General features: G+C 40.0%; 1 protein-coding gene across 1 annotated transcript in view; it reads right to left on the bottom strand.

Annotated features, from left to right (window-relative positions):
• LOC307102562 (uncharacterized protein C10orf67, mitochondrial) overlaps nucleotides 1-18,911 on the bottom strand; it is a gene marked incomplete at both ends in the record, with an annotated part of 171,412 nt that overhangs the window by 133,701 nt on the left and 18,800 nt on the right. The window contains 3 exons of the mRNA XM_079776167.1: nucleotides 7,747-7,821; nucleotides 9,473-9,616; nucleotides 15,349-15,469. Of these exons, the coding sequence (XP_079632293.1) occupies nucleotides 7,747-7,821; nucleotides 9,473-9,616; nucleotides 15,349-15,469 (340 nt within the window). The remainder of the gene's footprint in view (nucleotides 1-7,746; nucleotides 7,822-9,472; nucleotides 9,617-15,348; nucleotides 15,470-18,911) is intronic.

Raw genomic sequence — 18,911 nt, 5'->3', positions numbered from 1 at the left:
CCTTAACTGGACTCTAGGGGGCAGCAGAGATTTATTCACACAATCAAAAGTTACATCTTTTTTTTTAAAAACTTACCTTTATTGTTGAAAGTATTACAGAAGTCCCTCCTTTTCCCCCATTGACCTCTTCTAGCCTGCACCCCAAAGCTGCATCTTAACCAAAAGTGTACACTTTGGTTGTTCTTTTCAATGCTCTTCTGCTCTTTCTTATGACTAAGCCTTAATTAACAAACTGGGTGGCCAGGATTAGGAAGGTTGTCTGAGGCCATGCCAAAAAGCCAAAGCAAAGATTCAAATAATCACGTTTGTGTCATTAAACCAATTCTTAAAGTAGATAAGCCAACTAACCACAACTAACATACTGTTGGCTAAGCATACTTAACCAGCACATATTAGTATGAAAAACTGATGACTATAAAGCACTTAAATCATTTTAGGACTTTCTACTCCTACAAGTACAAAAAGTATAAATAAAGAACCAAAGTCACTTAGCCACATTTTTAGAAAATTTCATTCACATTAGAAGTATGTCAGTATCCCAGAAATTGTTGAAGACAAAAAACTACGAAAGCATGTTCAAAAATTCATGGAACTCTGATGTAAACAACAAAAATTCTGGGTAAGGTAAGTAAAATGCACCTAGAAGCTGACAAAGTAAGGGATGCTTGGGCCAAAATTAAGTGAATGTAGAAATCCAGGGAAGTATGAACAACATTGACAGATCTGGCCTTCACTCTAGAGCCGTGGTCGGCAAACTGCGGCTCACGAGCCACATGCGGCTCTTTGGCCCCTTGAGTGTGGCTCTTCCACAAAATACCACGGCCTGGGCGAGTCTATTTTGAAGAAGATATGAGTTAGAAGAAGTTAAAGTTTAAAAAATTTGGCTCTCAAAAGAAATTTCAATCGTTGTACTGTTGATATTTGGCTCTGTTGACTCATGAGTTTGCCGACCACTGCTCTAGAGCATTGCTAAACGAGGTAAATTTCAACTTTGGTTTACACCTCTTTACAGGCACAGGGAAGATAAATTACCCAGTTCCTCCTCAGCATGTCAGTTCTAAGTAAGATTGAGACACCTAAGGTAAGGTGACCAGACGTCCCACTTTTGGCGGGACAGTCCTGATTTTTAACAATTTGTCCCGCGTCCCGTGGCATTTTTTTTTCACATTTTATTTTATTTATTTTATTTTTTTTCATTTTTTTATTGAGGTATTATATGTGTACATATCTTACCATTACCCCCCCCACCCCACACCCATACATGCCCTCACCCCCCAGAGTTTTGCGTCCATTGTTTATGCTTATATGCGTGCATACAAGTCCTTCGTTTGATTTCTTATCTCCCCCACCTCTCCCTAACTTTCCCCCTGTAATTTGAAAGTCTGTTTGTTGCTTTACTGTCTCGATTTTTGGAAAGAATGCACGACAAGCTAGGGAACTGGTGGGAGAACGGGAAGGGAATATACGGTTTTCAGCGGCCATGTGGCTATTTAGCCAGGATATGAGTTTTATATTATTTTTGTTAATTTTATAATGTTAAACTTTTTTTTTTAAAATATATTTTATTGATTTTTTACAGAGAGGAAGAGAGAGGGATAGAGAGTTAGAAACATCGATGATAGAGAAACATCGATCAACTGCCTCTTGCACAACCCCTACTGGGGATGTGCCCGCAACCAAGGTACATGCCCTTGACCGGAATCGAACCTGGGACCTTTCAGTCCGCAGGCCGACGCTCTATCCACTGAGCCAAACCGGTTTTGGCTAATGTTAAACTTTAATAATAACAAATAATTGTTGAGAACTGATTATCGAGAACTGCTTATCAAAGTTCACATTGTTGATCAGTTGTTAGAATTCGACCACCATTGTTTGGACTTAATGAACAATGGCATTTTTTGGGATTGGCAACGACGAAAACATTTTGTAACTGTCTCTCAGATGATACACATCGTACTGCATGCTAGTAAGCTAGTTAAACAAGTGATGTCATTACAAATCAGCTATTCAGATAATTTAGGTAAGTAATTTATTTATTTCATAAATACATAAATTTTCTTGAATTTAGCAGACAGTACTCATATTATTTATATTTTATAGTGGCGGCAAAAAGTCTAGCGCCGGCCTTGAAAGTGACACGACTTACGTTACGGCAAATTCAGAGGAAAAATAATACAAGTTAGTATTGTTATTATTTAGAAAGAAATATAGGATTAAAATAATTTTTAAAATATAGTTACTTTAATAACAATCAAATTAATTTAATTTATAAACTAACAATAAAATATGTTCATGTAATTATGTACCTACTTACTGTGTTTTTAAGCAATATGTATATAATAATTTATAATTTTAAATTATTTTTTTTGATTTTTAACATAATGAATAAGAAAAGAGGATGCAAATTCAACGATGATCTAAGAAGTGAATTTCCTTTTATTAAAAAAACCAAAAGCAATTACAATATAGACCAAATTTTTAATCAAGAACCCCCCCGCCCCCCGGGCCGAAACCGGTTTGGCTCAGTGGATAGAGCATCGGCCTGCGGACTCAAGGGTCCCAGGTTCGATTCCGGTCAAGGGCATGTGCCTTGGTTGTGGGCACATCCCCAGTAGGGGTGTGCAAGAGGCAGCTGATCAATGTTTCTAACTCTATCCCTCTCTCTTCCTCTCTGTAAAAAAATCAATAAAATATATATTTTTAAAAAAGAACCCCCCCTCTCCCCCCCCCCTCGCCATCAATGGTGTCCCGCTTTACCAATGTTAAAATCTGGTCACCTTAACCTAAGGGCTACCCTTCAATGTAAAAACAAACTAGAAGTAACCACTTTGAATGTTGTACCGCTTCTCCTCCATTGAAAGTGAAATTGCCTCTGCTGGAAACTTGGGTCCAAATATAGGGAGGGAAAAAATCTCTTGAGTTTTTTAAGCATAAGATGGCCCACACAGTTTTGAGGCCCAACTTCATACCTCTGGGTGGTTTAAAATACCTCAGGCTGAGGATTAGATTAAAATGGTTACAGATTCAGAAGTCTCACAAAGGCAAATATAAATATTCTCTAAACTATAACTCACTTCTATTCAAGGCCTCTAAGAAATTCCCACAAAAATATGAGTTCACAAAAATCATAAAACCCAAAAGTAAAAGACATATCATGAATGACAGCCAGCACTTATCAGACACTCAAAGATGGAAGTTATGGAAATTGTGAAACACAGAATATAAATAAAAAATATTAAAAATGTTTATAGAAATAACCACACTGAAATTATGAGCAAAGAGTATGAGCCATAAAAACAAAAATTAAACAACCAAGCACAGAGAGTCAAATAGAATTCCTAGTCATAAAAAACATAAGTGATATTTAAAAATTCAGTGAAAATGGATAAAATAGTAATAAAAATATTAAGGGGGTTTAAAATACCGGACAGCAACAAGGCATATATTATTAAGCCTTTATTCCAACTAATTCTTGAGTTTAAATGAAACAGACAAGGCCCTGGACAAATGTCTCACTATATCTAAATCAAAAGGAATAGAAAACCCAAATAGTCTTATAACCTTTAAGGAAATTGAATAAGTCCAAAATATGTCAATCAATCAATCTCTCCAGGCCCAGCTGGCTCCTCTGGCAGAAAAATTTCGAATCTTACACAAATGCTTCTAAGGAACAAAATGGGCATAACATTCCCAACTCATTTTGTGAAGCTGCCAGAACCCTGACAACAAACCCAATAAAGACGGGGGGGGGGGGGGGGGAGTTTGAGGGGAACTGAGGTGACCTCACTGATAAATGTAGATTTAAATTATCCTAAGCAAAATATTAACACTAAATTCAACAACAAAGTTTTTTTTTTTTTTTTTTTTTTTTTTTTTTTTTTGTGTGTGTGTGTGTGTGTGTGTGTAAAGCCCTGGCCAGGTAGCTCAGTCGGTTAGAGCACTGTCCCCATATACCAAGGTTTTGGAGTCAGAGCACATACAATTATCAACCAATGAATGCATAAATAAGTGGAACACCAAACTGATGTTTCTCTCTCTCTCTCCCTCTCCCTTTTTTTCCTTTCCCTCTAAAATCAATTTTAAAAATTAATAAAAAAGACATATTATGACCAAGTTGGGCTTATACAAAGAGAGGTTGATTTAACATTAAAAAATCAACTCATTTCACCACATTATTAATTATAAATAGGTTAAGAAAAAAAATAATATGGCCTCTCAGTAGATGCATAAAACTCACAATTTATAAAACAGAAATGTAGTCCTGATTTTCTTTAAAAGTCTCTTAGCAAAAGAAATAGCCTGAGAGTATCTACAGCAAGTACTATGCATAATGTTGAAACATTGTATCCATTCCCTGTAAGAGTAGATATAAAATAAGTATGCTTGCTGTCATCACTTTTATGAAATTGCTGACATTTGACCTTTTTGGCTCCCAAAGTGTCAATATTATAAGGTTCGACATAATAAAATTTGATAATAATGACAGATGTCTTAAGGGCACTTTATCATATCTGAAATTTGCAATCAAGAGACAGAAAGCTATACACTTAAATACTAAGATAGGATAATTAAGAGAGAGAAAAAGATACCAACACCAAGGAGTATTATGAATAGGTGGAAGTGTTTACTTAACAAATGCTAATAATGCAATATCATGTGCCAGGCACTCTTTAAGTGCTCCACAAAGATCAATTCATTTAATTCTCAGAACAGGCCTATGAGGCAGGTACTTTTGTGATCCTCATTTGACAGATAAGGAAACTGAGGCAGAGAGAGTCAATTCTTTGCCTGAGGTCACATAGCAATTAAGTGCAGTGTCAGGATTTGAACCCATATGTTCTGACTCTGGAGTTCTTTTTCTAAAACTTACACCATGCTGTCAACCACAATGCTGTAACTGTTCTGCCAGAACCATTAGAGAAGAACTTATCCAACAAATGTACTTAAGGCATTGCTTGTTGGTGTGAGTGTAGGGATACTGTCCCGACTATCTATTTATTGCTGCTTAACACATCTCCCCAAACCTATCAGCTTAAACAACAACTATTTATTATGTTCATAAACACTGTGGGTCAGGGGATTAGGGCAGGCACCGCAGACGGCTTCTCTCTGCTTCATAATGTCTGGGTGGGAAGAATGAATGGTTGGAGACTGGGTGACTTAAAGGCTGGACTCAGCTGGGCCTGTGCACCCAGTACCCCATGCAGACCCTCCAAACAGCTAGAGAGTCTCACACCATGGCAGCTGGAATCAGAGAGGGGAATCCAAAGAGCAAACATTCCAAAGGTATAAGGATGCATTTGCAAGGCTTCTTGCAACCTGGCCTCCGAAGTCGTGCAGCATCACTTCCTCCACACTCTGTGCTTATGACAAGTCACTGGGTCCAGCAGGATTCTGGGGAGGGGAATTATGCTCCACCTCTGGTGGGAGAGGAGCAAGGTAGCATTGCAGAAGAGCAGGTGTGGGAAGATAGTGTCAAGGCCATCTTTGGAAACACAATTGGGCATAGACTCAGAGAATGTTGACAGAGCAGTCTTCCACTCTGCCATCCTTAGCACATCCAAAGAAGTAATCTATCCCACAAATGTATTTAAGAAATTGCTTGTTGGTGTGAGTGTCTCAGTCCTTGGTTTTAGGTTGGCTGCATCAATTCCAAGCATCAGAAGGAGATGTAACAAGAAAAAGAAGGGTATTTCCTCCTATGAGTCTCCTTTAATGAGAGAAAACAACCTGCTCCCAAATGTCACAGCCAACTTACCTTCAGGTCCCATTGTTCAGGTGTCATGGGCAAGTGACCTTGTCCATGCGTATACCATAGCTGAAAAGGAAGTTGAGAAAGAAATTATTTAGCATTTTGTCTTGTACAGTAAGAAGGGCTTCTGCTAATTTTTTTTTTTAAAAAAAGGAGATTCAGAGTGCAGAATCTCAGAGGAAAGCGGGGGGAAGGGGGAATAAAGGTAATCAACCAAAGAACTTGTATGCATATATGCATAACCCAGGGACACAGACAATAGAGTGGTGAAGGCCTGGGAGGGGGGTGGGGTAAGGGTGGGGATCAATGGGGGGAAATGGGGGACATATATATTATTTTCAACAATAAAGATTTAAATAAATAAATTAATTAATAATAAATAAATAAATAAATGGAGGAGGTAAAATGACTGTTGAGTGACCAGCATCTGTCACAAATATAGGCAATCGTACATACATTTTGCAATTCTTCTTAAGTTGTTTAAGAGAAAATAGCCAGGTTTATTACACATGTACATACTAGGAGCCCGTTGCAGGAAGATTCCTGCAAGTGGCTGCCGCCGCCACCGCCCGCCCCGCCCGCAGTTTCCCTCTGGCAGCCGCCTTGCTTTCCGCTTTCCCTCCCTCTTCCTTCTATGCTGTCTTCAGTCTTCACTCCTCCCTCCCTCAGTGTATGCAAATTAACCGCCATATTTGTTGGGTTAATTTGCATACTCGCTCTGATTGGCTGTGGGCATAGCGAAGATACGGTCAATTAGCATTTTTCTCTTTTATTAGTGTAAATGGAAGTTCCATAAGAGTATGAGACCAGAGGGCAAATTGGGCAATTAAGGCTTATATGCCATTTTGAGCTGATTGCTAATTACGTACCAGGCACACTGCTAAGAGGCAGGGCATAGCAGTGAATAAGATAGACAACATCTGGCCCTCATAAGGCTTACAGTCTGGCACAGAACAGAGATTTATAATAAGCAATTATATAATTAAACACAAATGTGTTGTGCTATGAGAAGTGCACAATTTGCTGTAAATAAATGTTTCTTTATAGAATCATATTGAAATGAAAGAAAAGATTAATAACTACTCTAAGAGGTATAAGGTCTTTGCTAAACCTAAAGAGTAATCACTGAAAATCATGATTTTTCCATTACGAAGGGGAGTGAAGCACTGGTGTGGCAGACAGTGTCCTGGTCATTAGAAAAGTTACTCTATCAAGAGTCAGAGACTGTTCACTGGGATTTACCATGGACCGATGAACTCTCTCTTAAGACCATCTGACCTGCTTCTATCCAACTGCATGCTCACCATGCAATCTGGATTACTTCATCACCTGTCCAGGCACTTTGGATAACAGATTGGAATTCTCCAGTCTCTGAAAAGTTTTATCTGCTACCCTAACGTGTTGTTTTGTTAAATTTAATGTGAGCATGAACAATCTTAGGCCTAATCCCTCTTCAGGAGCCTGAAAATTGAGAAAACAGATCTTCAAAGGTAAAAACTGGACAACAAAAGGGGTTTTTATGGAAAATAACCTCACAGGGTGATCTAATCATAACTCTCTAACTGGGCAGGTCATAGAGATAGTCACACCCCAGGCTTTTATAACTTTTTAGTAAAGGGTTTATCTTTGCCTTAAGCAAGCTCCGTCCATTGTTTCTATGCATCTTGGTTAACATACCTTTGAAATAAACTTTAATCACCTTCAAGAAAGCACATAATCTCGTTAACTATCCTGCAATCCAATCCCCACCTTGCTTTTTCCCACCTCCAATAAATGTATAAATGAAGTTGCAAAACTGTTATGCTGCAGAGCATTTGAGATCTTGCTCCCCGGCATGTCATCAATTTTGCTCAAATAAACCCTTATAAAAACTATCTACAGGTTTGAACTTTTTTACGTTGACATAATTCAGGCTGGGAAGCCAAAGTGAGCCCCACTCTATGCACTTCCCAAGATATAAAGCTGGTCCTGCCCAGGACAGCACTAAGACCCACCTTGTACATTCCTCGGACTACAGCTATGGCATCTGACAACTGCTGATGGCAACATTTTCTTATTAATTCTTCATTCTGAAAACCAGAAATAAGTACAAGGAGCACCATGATATATTTCCAAAAACAACTCTCACACCTACTAGGGAGGAGCTCAATATAAAAATCATTCAAATCATCACAATCTCTTAAGAAATTCATTTTATTATTATTTCTCCTATGGTATAGCTCTTACAGCACATTCCATTTTTACTTACACTTAACCAAAAGCAATACTGTCCCTCTGGATACTTTGAAGATTTTATTTCATTTTACATATCAAAGTCTTTTTCGTATCTTCCTATAACTGCTTTTAAAAGTAGTGAAATCTGCCCAACCAGTGTGGATCAGCAGTTGAGCCTTGAACCAGGAAGCAAGAGGTCATGGGTTTGATTACCTGTCAGGGCACATGCCAGGGATGCAGGCTCTATGCCCAGTAGGGGGCGTGCAGGAGGCAGCTGAATGATGATGTGTCTCACCTCATGATGTTTCTATCTCTCTATCACTCTCCCTTCCTCTCTCTCTAAAAGTCATTAAAAAACATATTTCTTAAAATGTTATCAATTCATATCCTCTTTTGCTCCTTCTACTTTTTGAATGAGACAAACTCATGGAAAAAAATCTAGAGCAGCTAATCCATAAACTACTTATTTTCTGATCAAATAATTTAACCAGCTCTATTTAGGATAACAATGAAAGATACCAACTCTGATTCCAGCATGGACTGTAAACAACAATAGGGTTTAGAATCAGGCAGAATTAGATTTCAATATCATTGTGCCATTTACTATTATCTGTCTGCCCTTAAGCAAGTTACTTAACCTTGGTAGCTCAGTTTCCATATTTGTAGATCAGGGATAAAAGTATTTCCATTTAGGATTGTTAAGGGACTTGTGCTTAAAAGGCTTAGTATGGTACTTAGAATGGTGTGGTCATCAATAGATGGAGAGCAGTGAGTGAAGGCCTGGGGGGGTTAGAGGGAGGGGGTAGAGGGGGGAAAAGGGGGAACATCTGTAATAATTTCAACAATAAAGATAAAAATTTTAAAAATAAATAAAATCATTATCAGAAAAATTTTAAAAAACACCACAAAACAATAGATGGAGATGGGATTTTTGTTTTATAACAGATAAATAAGAGGGATTGATAATGACAGATAAGTATGCAAATTAATTTGACCATAGATTTTAAGAAATTCCTCAAAGCAGCAGAGTTTTCATGCCTTTATCTCCAAATGAGCCATTAAAACACAAAGAAGATCATATAAAATTGTTGCTAAGAGTCAAATCTCAATCATCAAGCTCTCTGGCCTGGAACCCAAACTGGTGATCCTGAGTAAGTTAATTAACATTTCTGTGCTTCAGTTTCCTCATCTATAAAAAAGGAATAATAATAATGCCTATTTCATAAGATTAATGTGAGGATTAAATAAATTTGTATACAGAGTACTTAGAAAAGTTCCTGACACATGGTAAAGCTACATGTATTACACGGCTATATGTAGCTCTGTGAAGCTGTTATATGGGACACAGCATATACAAATTATGTTGCCGTCAAAAATTGCTAAGTTCAAAATTGTAGTACATACATGTCTAAGCACAAGATCAGTCTACACACAAAATAAAGGTAATGAAACAAACAAACAAACAAACAACAACAAAAAACACAAAGGAAATTAGAGACATTCTACCTGTTGATAATGTCTTTCGACTGTTAGAATCCTGTCATGTAGAACAGCAAAGAGATTGAAAGACTCCTCTTTAATCCGGTCCTCAAACTTCAACTGAAGCAATTCTTTCAGGAACCCAAAATCTACCTGAAGGGATCTAATAGTCTAAAAACAGAAAAACATACATTATTGTAGAGAGTAAGGGATTGTGACGCCATGCCGGGTTCTGGGCATATAACCTGGGTACCTGACCTGGTCAGGAGATTGTCCTGCCTTTTAAGATTATCTGTCAAATACTCTTTATATTGGGAATTCCAATTAATCTGCTAAAGGAATATAAACTAATGGAATAAGGGAGAAGAAGTTCCTAGTGTTATAATAAGAGACTAGGAAAATTCTGGAACAAGTGGAATAGGGAAACTAAGATAATTAAACAGCAGTTTGCAGCCACCTAGTAAATCCTATCTTCCCTAAACCAAGGATACTTCTCTCCAACCAGAGGGTTAAATCACCATACTCAGGGAAACTAAAAAACAGAAATCCAATTAACTGCCATTTGCCAACCACACCCAAAGACAAACAAATTAAGAGAATAAATCCCCTATTGGTACAACAGCATAAAGCTGATGAATGTTCCATTGCTCCACCCCTAGGATCTCCCCTAAACACCCAGCCTTTAAACCCCTGAAAATGAAGGTCCCAGCGTGCTCTCTCTCAGGAAAACACTCTGTGTCATTCCCCTCCTGCTGGGGTTCTTGTTCTGTCATCTAGAAGGGTTCAGGAATCTGGAGAAAGGCTATATGTAACTTAAGTAAGAATCTAGAGATGAAAGATAATTTTGAAAGGCATTGGGGGTCAGAGGAGCCCAGCTAAAGAAACTAAGTTCTCCTTGTCTCAGGACCCCTTGCTTTTTATTAACACAATTTGTCCTAAGGCAAGGTGGAGATATACACTTTAAAGGGTAGGGTTTCATCTACAGAGTCCATTGTCGGGTTGGAAGAATTACCTGCGGCTGTTCAGGAGTTTGGCCAACAGGAGGCAATAACATGTAGATTAAGATGCCCTGAGCTGTCTGGCAGCAAACAATCAATTTAATGCATCCTTTTCAGGTTTGGGGAAATGCCTTTAGCCATTCCAGCAGGCGATAACATATGTGACTCAGCCCTTGTTGAGTCCCCAAGTTCCATCAACCATTCAATGAAACTCTTGCAGTTATGACATGCTGGAATTGGCTTCCGGCACCCTCCCCTTCTCCTTCCCCCACAAGCATGTATCTCCTAAACTCTAAGGGACCCCACAAGACTTGCAGTCAGGGGAGCAATGGGCAGCAGCAGCTCATCCCATGCTAACCCCCTGAACCTGTCTCCAAGGCTCCCTTTTCTCGGACTTCCCAGTGAGCCAAGGCAGCTCAGTGTAGGCCAGTGATGGCGAACCTATGACATGCGGGTCTGCACTGACACGCGTAGCCATTTCTGATGACATGCGGCCCCTGAGGATGAAACATTTGCTGCTCCCGAGGATGAAACATTTGCAAAATAATGTTTTTTCCTCAAAGTGACACACTTCCCGAGTTATGCTCAGTTTTTTGGCGAAGTTTGACACACCAAGCTCAAAAGGTTACCCATCACTGGCCTAGGCTCTCCTGTAGCCCTTCCTTCTTTCACTGTCTTAAGTATATTTTTTGCTGTGGTCAGTAAATTCATGCTTGCTTTTCTATACTTTGTCTCTTGATTGAAATCTTTCCTTCAAGAAGACTAGAACCGCCCCAGCCAGTTTAGCTCAGTGGATAGAGCTGTGGACTGAAGGGTCCTTCCTCAGTTGCAGGGTCAATCCCTGGCTCTGGTCCTGTCCTGGGCATTTGTGGGGGGCAACCAATCAATATGTCTCCATGTTTCTCTCTGTCTTTCCCTTTCACTCTCTCTAAAAATCAATGGAAAAATATCCTCGGGTGAGGATTAACAGAAAAATAAAAAGACTATAACCAAGGCCTCCATGTCCCACAGGTAACACTAGTAATTTACTCTCATACAGAATAAAGTGCAATGATCCTCTGTCATACCTCAAAGGTATAATTCCCAAGATGTGATTTTCAGATCAGAAAATCACATTTGTTATGAATCCACTAGCCAACCACTTAAATATATAACCAGTATATTGATTAGTTTCCATTTGGGGTTTTTTGTTGTTGTTGTTTGGGTTTTTTATTGTTAATCCTCACCCGAGAATATTTTTTTCCATTGATTTCTTTTTTAGAGAGAGTGGAAGGAAAGGGGAGAGACACACAAAGAGAAACATCGATTGGTTGCCTCCTGCCCTGATGGGGCCAGGGATTGAACCTGCAACCCAGATATGTGACTGAGGGAAGCGGGGACAGACGATGCTCTTACCATTGGGCAAAACCGGCTAGGGCTAATTACGATATGTGATCATCAAAACACAATGTGTTTTTGTTTTCCACCATTCATTTGAATATATTCCTAGGTCATCTGCTCCTGAATGAAAACTTCAGGCAAGTCCATGACTTTTTGTTCATCCTTGGGAACAGAAAGTCCTACCATCACCCAAATCACAGCCTCAAAGTAGCTTTTGGAATATGACCACTATGAGTTAACATGACCACTTCAACTTCACTCATAGACAAGGCTTCTTTCTTCCTGTACTCCAAGCTAAAGACAGTCATTGGCAGCTGCCTGTCTTCAAGGAAAAGAGTGTGATTCACTCTTGAGTTCTCCCTCACCTCTTCTCCCACACTCAGCTGCTGTGTCTCCAACATGGACAAGGCAGAAGGGATAAAGGAGCATTGCCGCTCCTACCTGGTGGGGAGGGTGGCAGGTCACCCAGGACTGGCAGGTAGGGGGAACTAACTCTTCTTCCCTTGGGCACTGACATAGCTTCTCTAGAGATTCCCACGGCCAGGACCCTCTCCTATGGATGCATGTTGACTTAAGCAAATGCTTCTCTACTCTGGTGACCATTGTTACTCCTTCTTCAGCTCCTATGAATCTGGGGTTCTCCTTTCCCTTTTCTCTGCTATTGGGTGTCCTCTGTCCTTCTAGATCACTCTTCTGGATAGGACCCAGAATGACCCCACATTAGCTAACATCCCCCCGCCCCCTCTCTCTCTCTCATAGACCACATATGGTCCATGGAAAACAGTCACACATCCCTCACCTCAACCACTCTGAAGTGTAGACTGATCCCAACTTAGCCATGCCATCTTCTTGTCACAGCCCCCTTTAACTTCCTTACACACGGATCAAGCACAATACAGCAAACACTTCAAGTTCCATTGAAGCCTGCCTTACTAGCTGTCAGTTGAGGAAGATCACATCTGCTACCCTCTCCCCGACAAAGATCATAGCAATAGTGTTTTCTTAAGAAACCACTTCAACAATTTTCCTCTTCATCTCCTGATCCCCTTTTTCATTACCCTTGATCTGATTCAAGAGCTAAGAGTCACTGATCTTATGTGCAACACTTCCTTTGAAAAGTCTACAAATGGGATCTAACTCACACTCACTTTGGAATTTGACACGTGGTATTAGCATCTTGGGAAGAATCTCATTTTAGTATCCTCATACTCTGTGCAGGGTTTCATTTTACAGGTGAAGATATCAAGGCTTCGAGAGGTTAAGTGACTAACTAGTCTAACTTTATGTGGCCAGTAAGTGGAAGGCCCAGATCTGGACAGACACTGACTCATATTCCTTTCTCTTTATATCATGCTGTCAACTTATAAAGCATTTGGTCTTGCCCTGCCAAGGCATTAGGGGTGAGTTAATGAAATGTTTGGCCAAATATAGCAGCTAATTTTCAAGTTGATAATTTTGTATGACCCGCAAATGATATTATAAACATCCAAATGGCCTGTGGCAGAAAAATGGTTCCCCACCCCTGTTATAAAGAGTACTATGTTGAGGAATCATTAAAAAAATATATCCTAGAGCAAGTGAAGTCTTAAGAAACTCCTTAAATTGCAGGAACAAGCCGAGATGACTTTGTCTTAAGAACCAGCCCAGGTGTGCTCTTCTGAATAATAAATTTAATTAAGAAATAAGTTAAAAAAAAAAAAACAGCCCTTATAGACTACTTGTTCTGAAGAAAGGAGGCACAGGGATCCTGGTGTGGTCAGACAAACTGCTGCTGAACCACTGACTCCCACAGATACTGTAAACTCAGATATAATATGACCAAAACACAACCAACAACTCGAAGATGCTGGAGAATAAAAAGGAAGGGGGTGGGCGGGAGAAGGAGGAAGAAGTGGAGTGGTAGACAGTGCATGGGAACTGTGTCTTTAAGAAGGTGACCCAAAGCTGCCACACAACATTTCCATCTAAATTCTACTGATCAGAACTTAGTCGTTTGGACATTCCTAGTTGCAAGAGAATACAGTTATAAACTTTCCAGAAGGCATTAAAAAAGACAACAAATTGGCAAGTATGTAGGAAAAGGGACAGCGTCAGAAATTACTAGTGGGAGTGCAAATAGGTGCAATCTCTATGCAGAACAGTTTGGCAATGTCCTTAAAATGACTAATGCATACATCCTCTGATTCAGAAATTCCACTTTTAAGAATTTACACCACATGTCTGGCCAGCATGGCTTAGTGGTTGAGCATCGACCTATTAACCAGGAGGTCGTTTGATTCCCGGTCAGGGCATATGCTGGGATTGCAGGCCCAATCCCCAGTGTGGGGTGTGCAGGATGTAGCCGATCAATGATTCTCTCTCATCATGGATACTTCTATCTCTCCTTATCTTTTCCTCTCTGAAATCAATAAAAACATATATATATATATATATATATATATATATATATATATATATATATATATTTAATGTCCATGTCTGGCTGGTTTGGCTCAGTGGATAGAGCATCAGCCTGCAGACTGAAGGGTCCCAGGTTCGATTCCAATCAAGGGCTCATGCCCAGGAGGCAGCTAATTAGTGATTCTCTCTCATCATCGATGTTTCTACTGCTCTCTCCCTTCCTCTCTCTGAAATCTATAAAAATATATATATTTTAAATGTCCATCAATAGGGGGATAGCTAAATAAATTATGCATTTTATGATATGATGTACTTGTGAAATATGGAATGATTTTCAAGTTCTATTGTTAAGTGAAAAACCAGAAACAAAATACATAAGAGTATTTATAGTAGTAGTATGCTATCCCATGTGACAGTTTTATTGACTAGCGATTTTAATATTAACCCTTGATATCTGATATATATGAAATGTTTTATTTCTTTTTTGTTTGTTTTTTTAAATATATTTTTATTGATTTCAGAGAGGAAGGGGGAGGGACAGAGAGATAGAAACATCAATGATGAGAGAGAATAATTAATTGGCTGCCTCCTACAGGCCCCCTACTGGGGACTGAGCCCACAACCCAGGCATGTGCCCTTGACCAGAATCGAACCCAGGACCCTTCAGTCTGCAGGCTGATTCTCTGTCCAATGAGCCAAACCATCTATGGAAAATGTTTTATTTCTTTACAATCAAAAAGGTCCCCCCAAAAAATGGGTCCAAAGGAACTATTTGACAAAACTGTATGTTGGGTAACACAGTTATTCATTATATTGTTCTCTACATTCTACAATTTTTAAAAAGTATTATACATAGAGAATGTTCACAGATGTCAAAAGAATTCCAAAGAGAGTAACAAAATATCTCATTAAACAACATATATAAGCACAACATGAATATTACATAATTATAAGTTTTGGTTCATATTGATAATTTTTAAAAGCACAACTGTCATCTAATTCAGTTTGTAAAAGATGCTAATATTTTAAATTTTTTGATCATTTCAATTCTGTCATGGAAAGAGACCTAAAGGCAATGAATACTTTTAAAAATCATTCCAGAAGTTTCAAATTAATCCAGATTACCTGCACTAGTTTTTGTGTAGATGAGCTTAGCTCTTTTAATGGCAAAATTTCACTGGAATCCGTTTGAGTAGCACGGTCTGTGCTGAAAAAGCCAACTTTCAAATCATCTGATATGTTACGTCTGAAAAAAAAAAAAGAATATTAAATGTGTTTTATGTAGTAGATATTTTCTTAAAATATGTATTAGTGAGTATATTTTTGTGTAAATCACATTATGTTTTAAAGATTCAAAGGGGTTGATAAAGTGAGGAAACCTCTGAATTATCTATTGATAATTTGAGGTTTCACCAGGACTCTGCTGGATTATCCAATTCTCTGGACTGTGGCATTTTGCTCCACTGATACTCATTTCCATTTTCTGAGATATTGTAATTAGCTAATCTATATAATAAAGTGGTAATATGCAAATTGACCCTCACACCCTCACAAGATGGCTGCCTACAACTAGGCCGGCAGGAGGGTTAGTGAGGGTGACCAAATGACTGAACATCAGGCTGCATGGGGTGACCAGGCCAATGGGGGGGCAGTTAGGGGTGACCAGGCTGGCAGAGGGGGATAGTTGGGGGCAACCAGGCCGGCAGGGGGCACAGTAAGAGGTGACCAGGCCAGCGGGGGGGTTAGTTAGAGGTGAGTGGGCTGGCAGGGTGTGGTGCAGTTGGGGGTGACCAGGCCAGCAGGAGGGGCAGTTGGGGCAATTGGGCCGGCAGGGGGGGCAGTGAGGGGGCAACCTGGCTGTCAGCGAGAGGCAGTTAGGGGTGACCAGACCGGCAGGGGGGAGCAGTTAGGGGTGATCAGGCTGGCACGCAGAGGCAGTGAGGGGTGATCAGGAAGACAGGGGGGGCAGTTAGGGATGACCAGGAAGGCAGGCAGGTGAGCAATTAGGAGCCAGCGGTCCAGGATTATGAAAGGGATGTCTGACTGCCGGTTTAGGCCCGATCCTGGGGATCCTGGATTGGAAAGGGTGCAGGCTAAGCTGAGGGGACCCGCCCCTCCATGCATGAATTTCATGCACTGGGCCTCTAGTTTATTAATATTAATAATAGGAAGAGAGCAAAGGGGAGGCTAGACATTATAAACACGGTCATCTGGGCAGCTTCACGCTCCCCAGGGAACCCCGCGGTCCACTCCTTGCAGATCACAGGGGAAAGGGGTCCAGCAAAGGTGCTTGTTTGTCAGTCTAGCCTGAGGAACAATGAATTGGCTAGGGGGTGGACCCCATCAGAAGTGCATAAAAACTAGTTAAAATCCCCAAAGAGTTCCCTCTCTCTTGCGTTGGTTCTTGTTCTTGCTTGCTCTGTGACCTGTACTTGTCCATTGGCTCGCCCGTTCTTCCTCCATAGCCATGCGGCCTTATGCAGCCACATGACCCAGGGCCATGCAGACCCCACCCACAGGATGCTGCACTGGACTGGACTTTAATATGGAGCAGAAACTATGGGCAGTGGCCTTTATTCCAGCCCTGCTCAAGACACAGTTGGACTTCCTCCATGGTGAGAGGGAGTGAGATGGGACCTTGGAGGGGAACCCCCTTAACTTTACATCATCAGTAAAGCTTTACTGAAACCCCATCCTGGTGTGGCAGCCTCAGGACATTATTTTATTTGCGGCACTCTAAGAACTCCACTTCCAATGATAACAATTTCGATTTAAAAGCCCCATTTTAGTATATCATCTACTGTTTTGTGTGTGCTACCACTTGAAGTCATTATAAATTATGCACAGGAATGTCAAGTGAGAATACTTTAAGACAGTGGTTCTGTGATCTGAGGTCCCCTGGGGCTCCAAGACACTCAGAGAATCCACAAGGTCAAAATTATTTTCATAAAAACATTAAGATTTTGTTTGCTTCTTCCATTTTTATTCTCTCACAAGTGATGAGTGGAGTTTCCCAGGCTACAGGTTATGTGACTGCATGGCAGATTGAATGAGAATTCAGCTATCTTTCCTTAAGCCAGATATTGAAAAGACTTTCAAAAATGTTAAAAAAAAAAAGTGACACTAGTTTCATTAAAGTCTTGTTTTGAAAAATACAGTTTGTTTTCCTTTAAAATGTGTTACTTATATTAACACAGAATTGACTTATCATTATTTTAAATAAATTTCTCCTTTTAGATGTGTAATATGATAACTGAATAGAGAGAACCTAAATTTTAAAGCTCTTTGAGGTCCCTAATAATTTTTAAGATCGTAAAGAGGTCCTGAAACCAAAACTTTGAGAACTGCTTCTTTGCAATGATCATGTAACTGTACTGTATTTGATTTTCAAACTCAATTCTTGAAAAATCTGAGCAGGGCAGAAGCAAGTATTTGTACACTCCTCCTACAGAGCTTTAACGACAGGCATCTCAAACAGTAACCCGAAGGCCAATATTCTGGATGCAACCTCTCTTTTAGAGATTGATCAAACTTACCACAGCTATCAGTTTCTAAAATGTCAGCTAGCCCTGACAGTGTGGCTCAGTGTTTGAGCATCAGCCTATGAACCGGAGGCCAGGTTTCAATTCATGGTCAAGGCACATACCTTGTAGGGAGTGTGGGGCATGCAGGAGGCAGCCAATCAATGATTCTCTCTCATAAGTGATGTTTCTATCTCTCTCCCTCTCCCTTCCTCTCTGAAATCAATAAAAATATATTAAAAAATAAAATAAAACATCAGCTAAAAAAGAAATCCATAAGAGCCCAGTAGAATTATCAGACTTTCAGTGCCAGCTCCGAAGACAGGGTGTCTGCGCTTCTGTCCTACACGGGGGTAAGAGGGAAGAGGTTTCCCGTGTGACTCTGGACATTGCCACACGTGGAAATGATGCCAAGAACTGCCACGGTCATCTAGTGACCACAAGAGGGTACAGCCAGAGGGGCAATGCCAGGGCGTAGATGAGTTTTTAAAAAGATGGAAATAATTTTGACTGTTGACTTTGTTTAGCCATTGACTCAACTCTCTCTCTGTAAAAATCAATGAAAATATATCCTTAGGTGAGAATTATATATATACATAGTGTCCCCAAATAGGTATACACACATTTTGAGTGCTTATCAAGGCAGTGTTTATTAAAATACACTTCACTTTAAAAATTGCGCTATCAGCTATTATAGTATGTATACATTTTGGGGGACACCCTGTATATGTACTGATGCTAGACCTCATCAACAGTATCATCTGGGCAGGGAGGGAGCATCAGTAATGTACCTCTTAATGCCAATGAAAATATCTAGTGTTTGTCCATAGAAAACTGTATTTTAGATTTGGTTTAATTCATTGCAGGGGCCTATGTTTTTCTCAAGAACACAGTACTGTTGGGAGAGAAAATCTTGGGCCCTGAGTGTCTCTGCACATTCTTTTTGGCCATGCCAAGAATGCAAAGCCCTGGCGGTGCTTTCCGCAGCCATTCTCCAGAGTGTGTTCACAGTGAGCACCCTTGAAAGAGGACATGACATTTTCCTTCTGCAAAACAAAATGTCTATGGTGTCAGGGATGGAGCTCAACAACATGGTCTTCCCCTTTCCAAGGCAGGCCTGGCTGAGGCAAGCATTAAGTGTCTAATCAGTCAACAGCAAAGATCAAT

The sequence above is a fragment of the Cnephaeus nilssonii genome (genome assembly GCF_951640355.1).
Source record: "Cnephaeus nilssonii genome assembly, chromosome: 1".
Lineage (NCBI taxonomy): Eukaryota > Metazoa > Chordata > Mammalia > Chiroptera > Vespertilionidae > Cnephaeus > Cnephaeus nilssonii.
The sequence above is the reverse complement of the archived record's forward strand: the minus strand, read 5'-3'. Positions and strand labels throughout refer to the sequence as shown.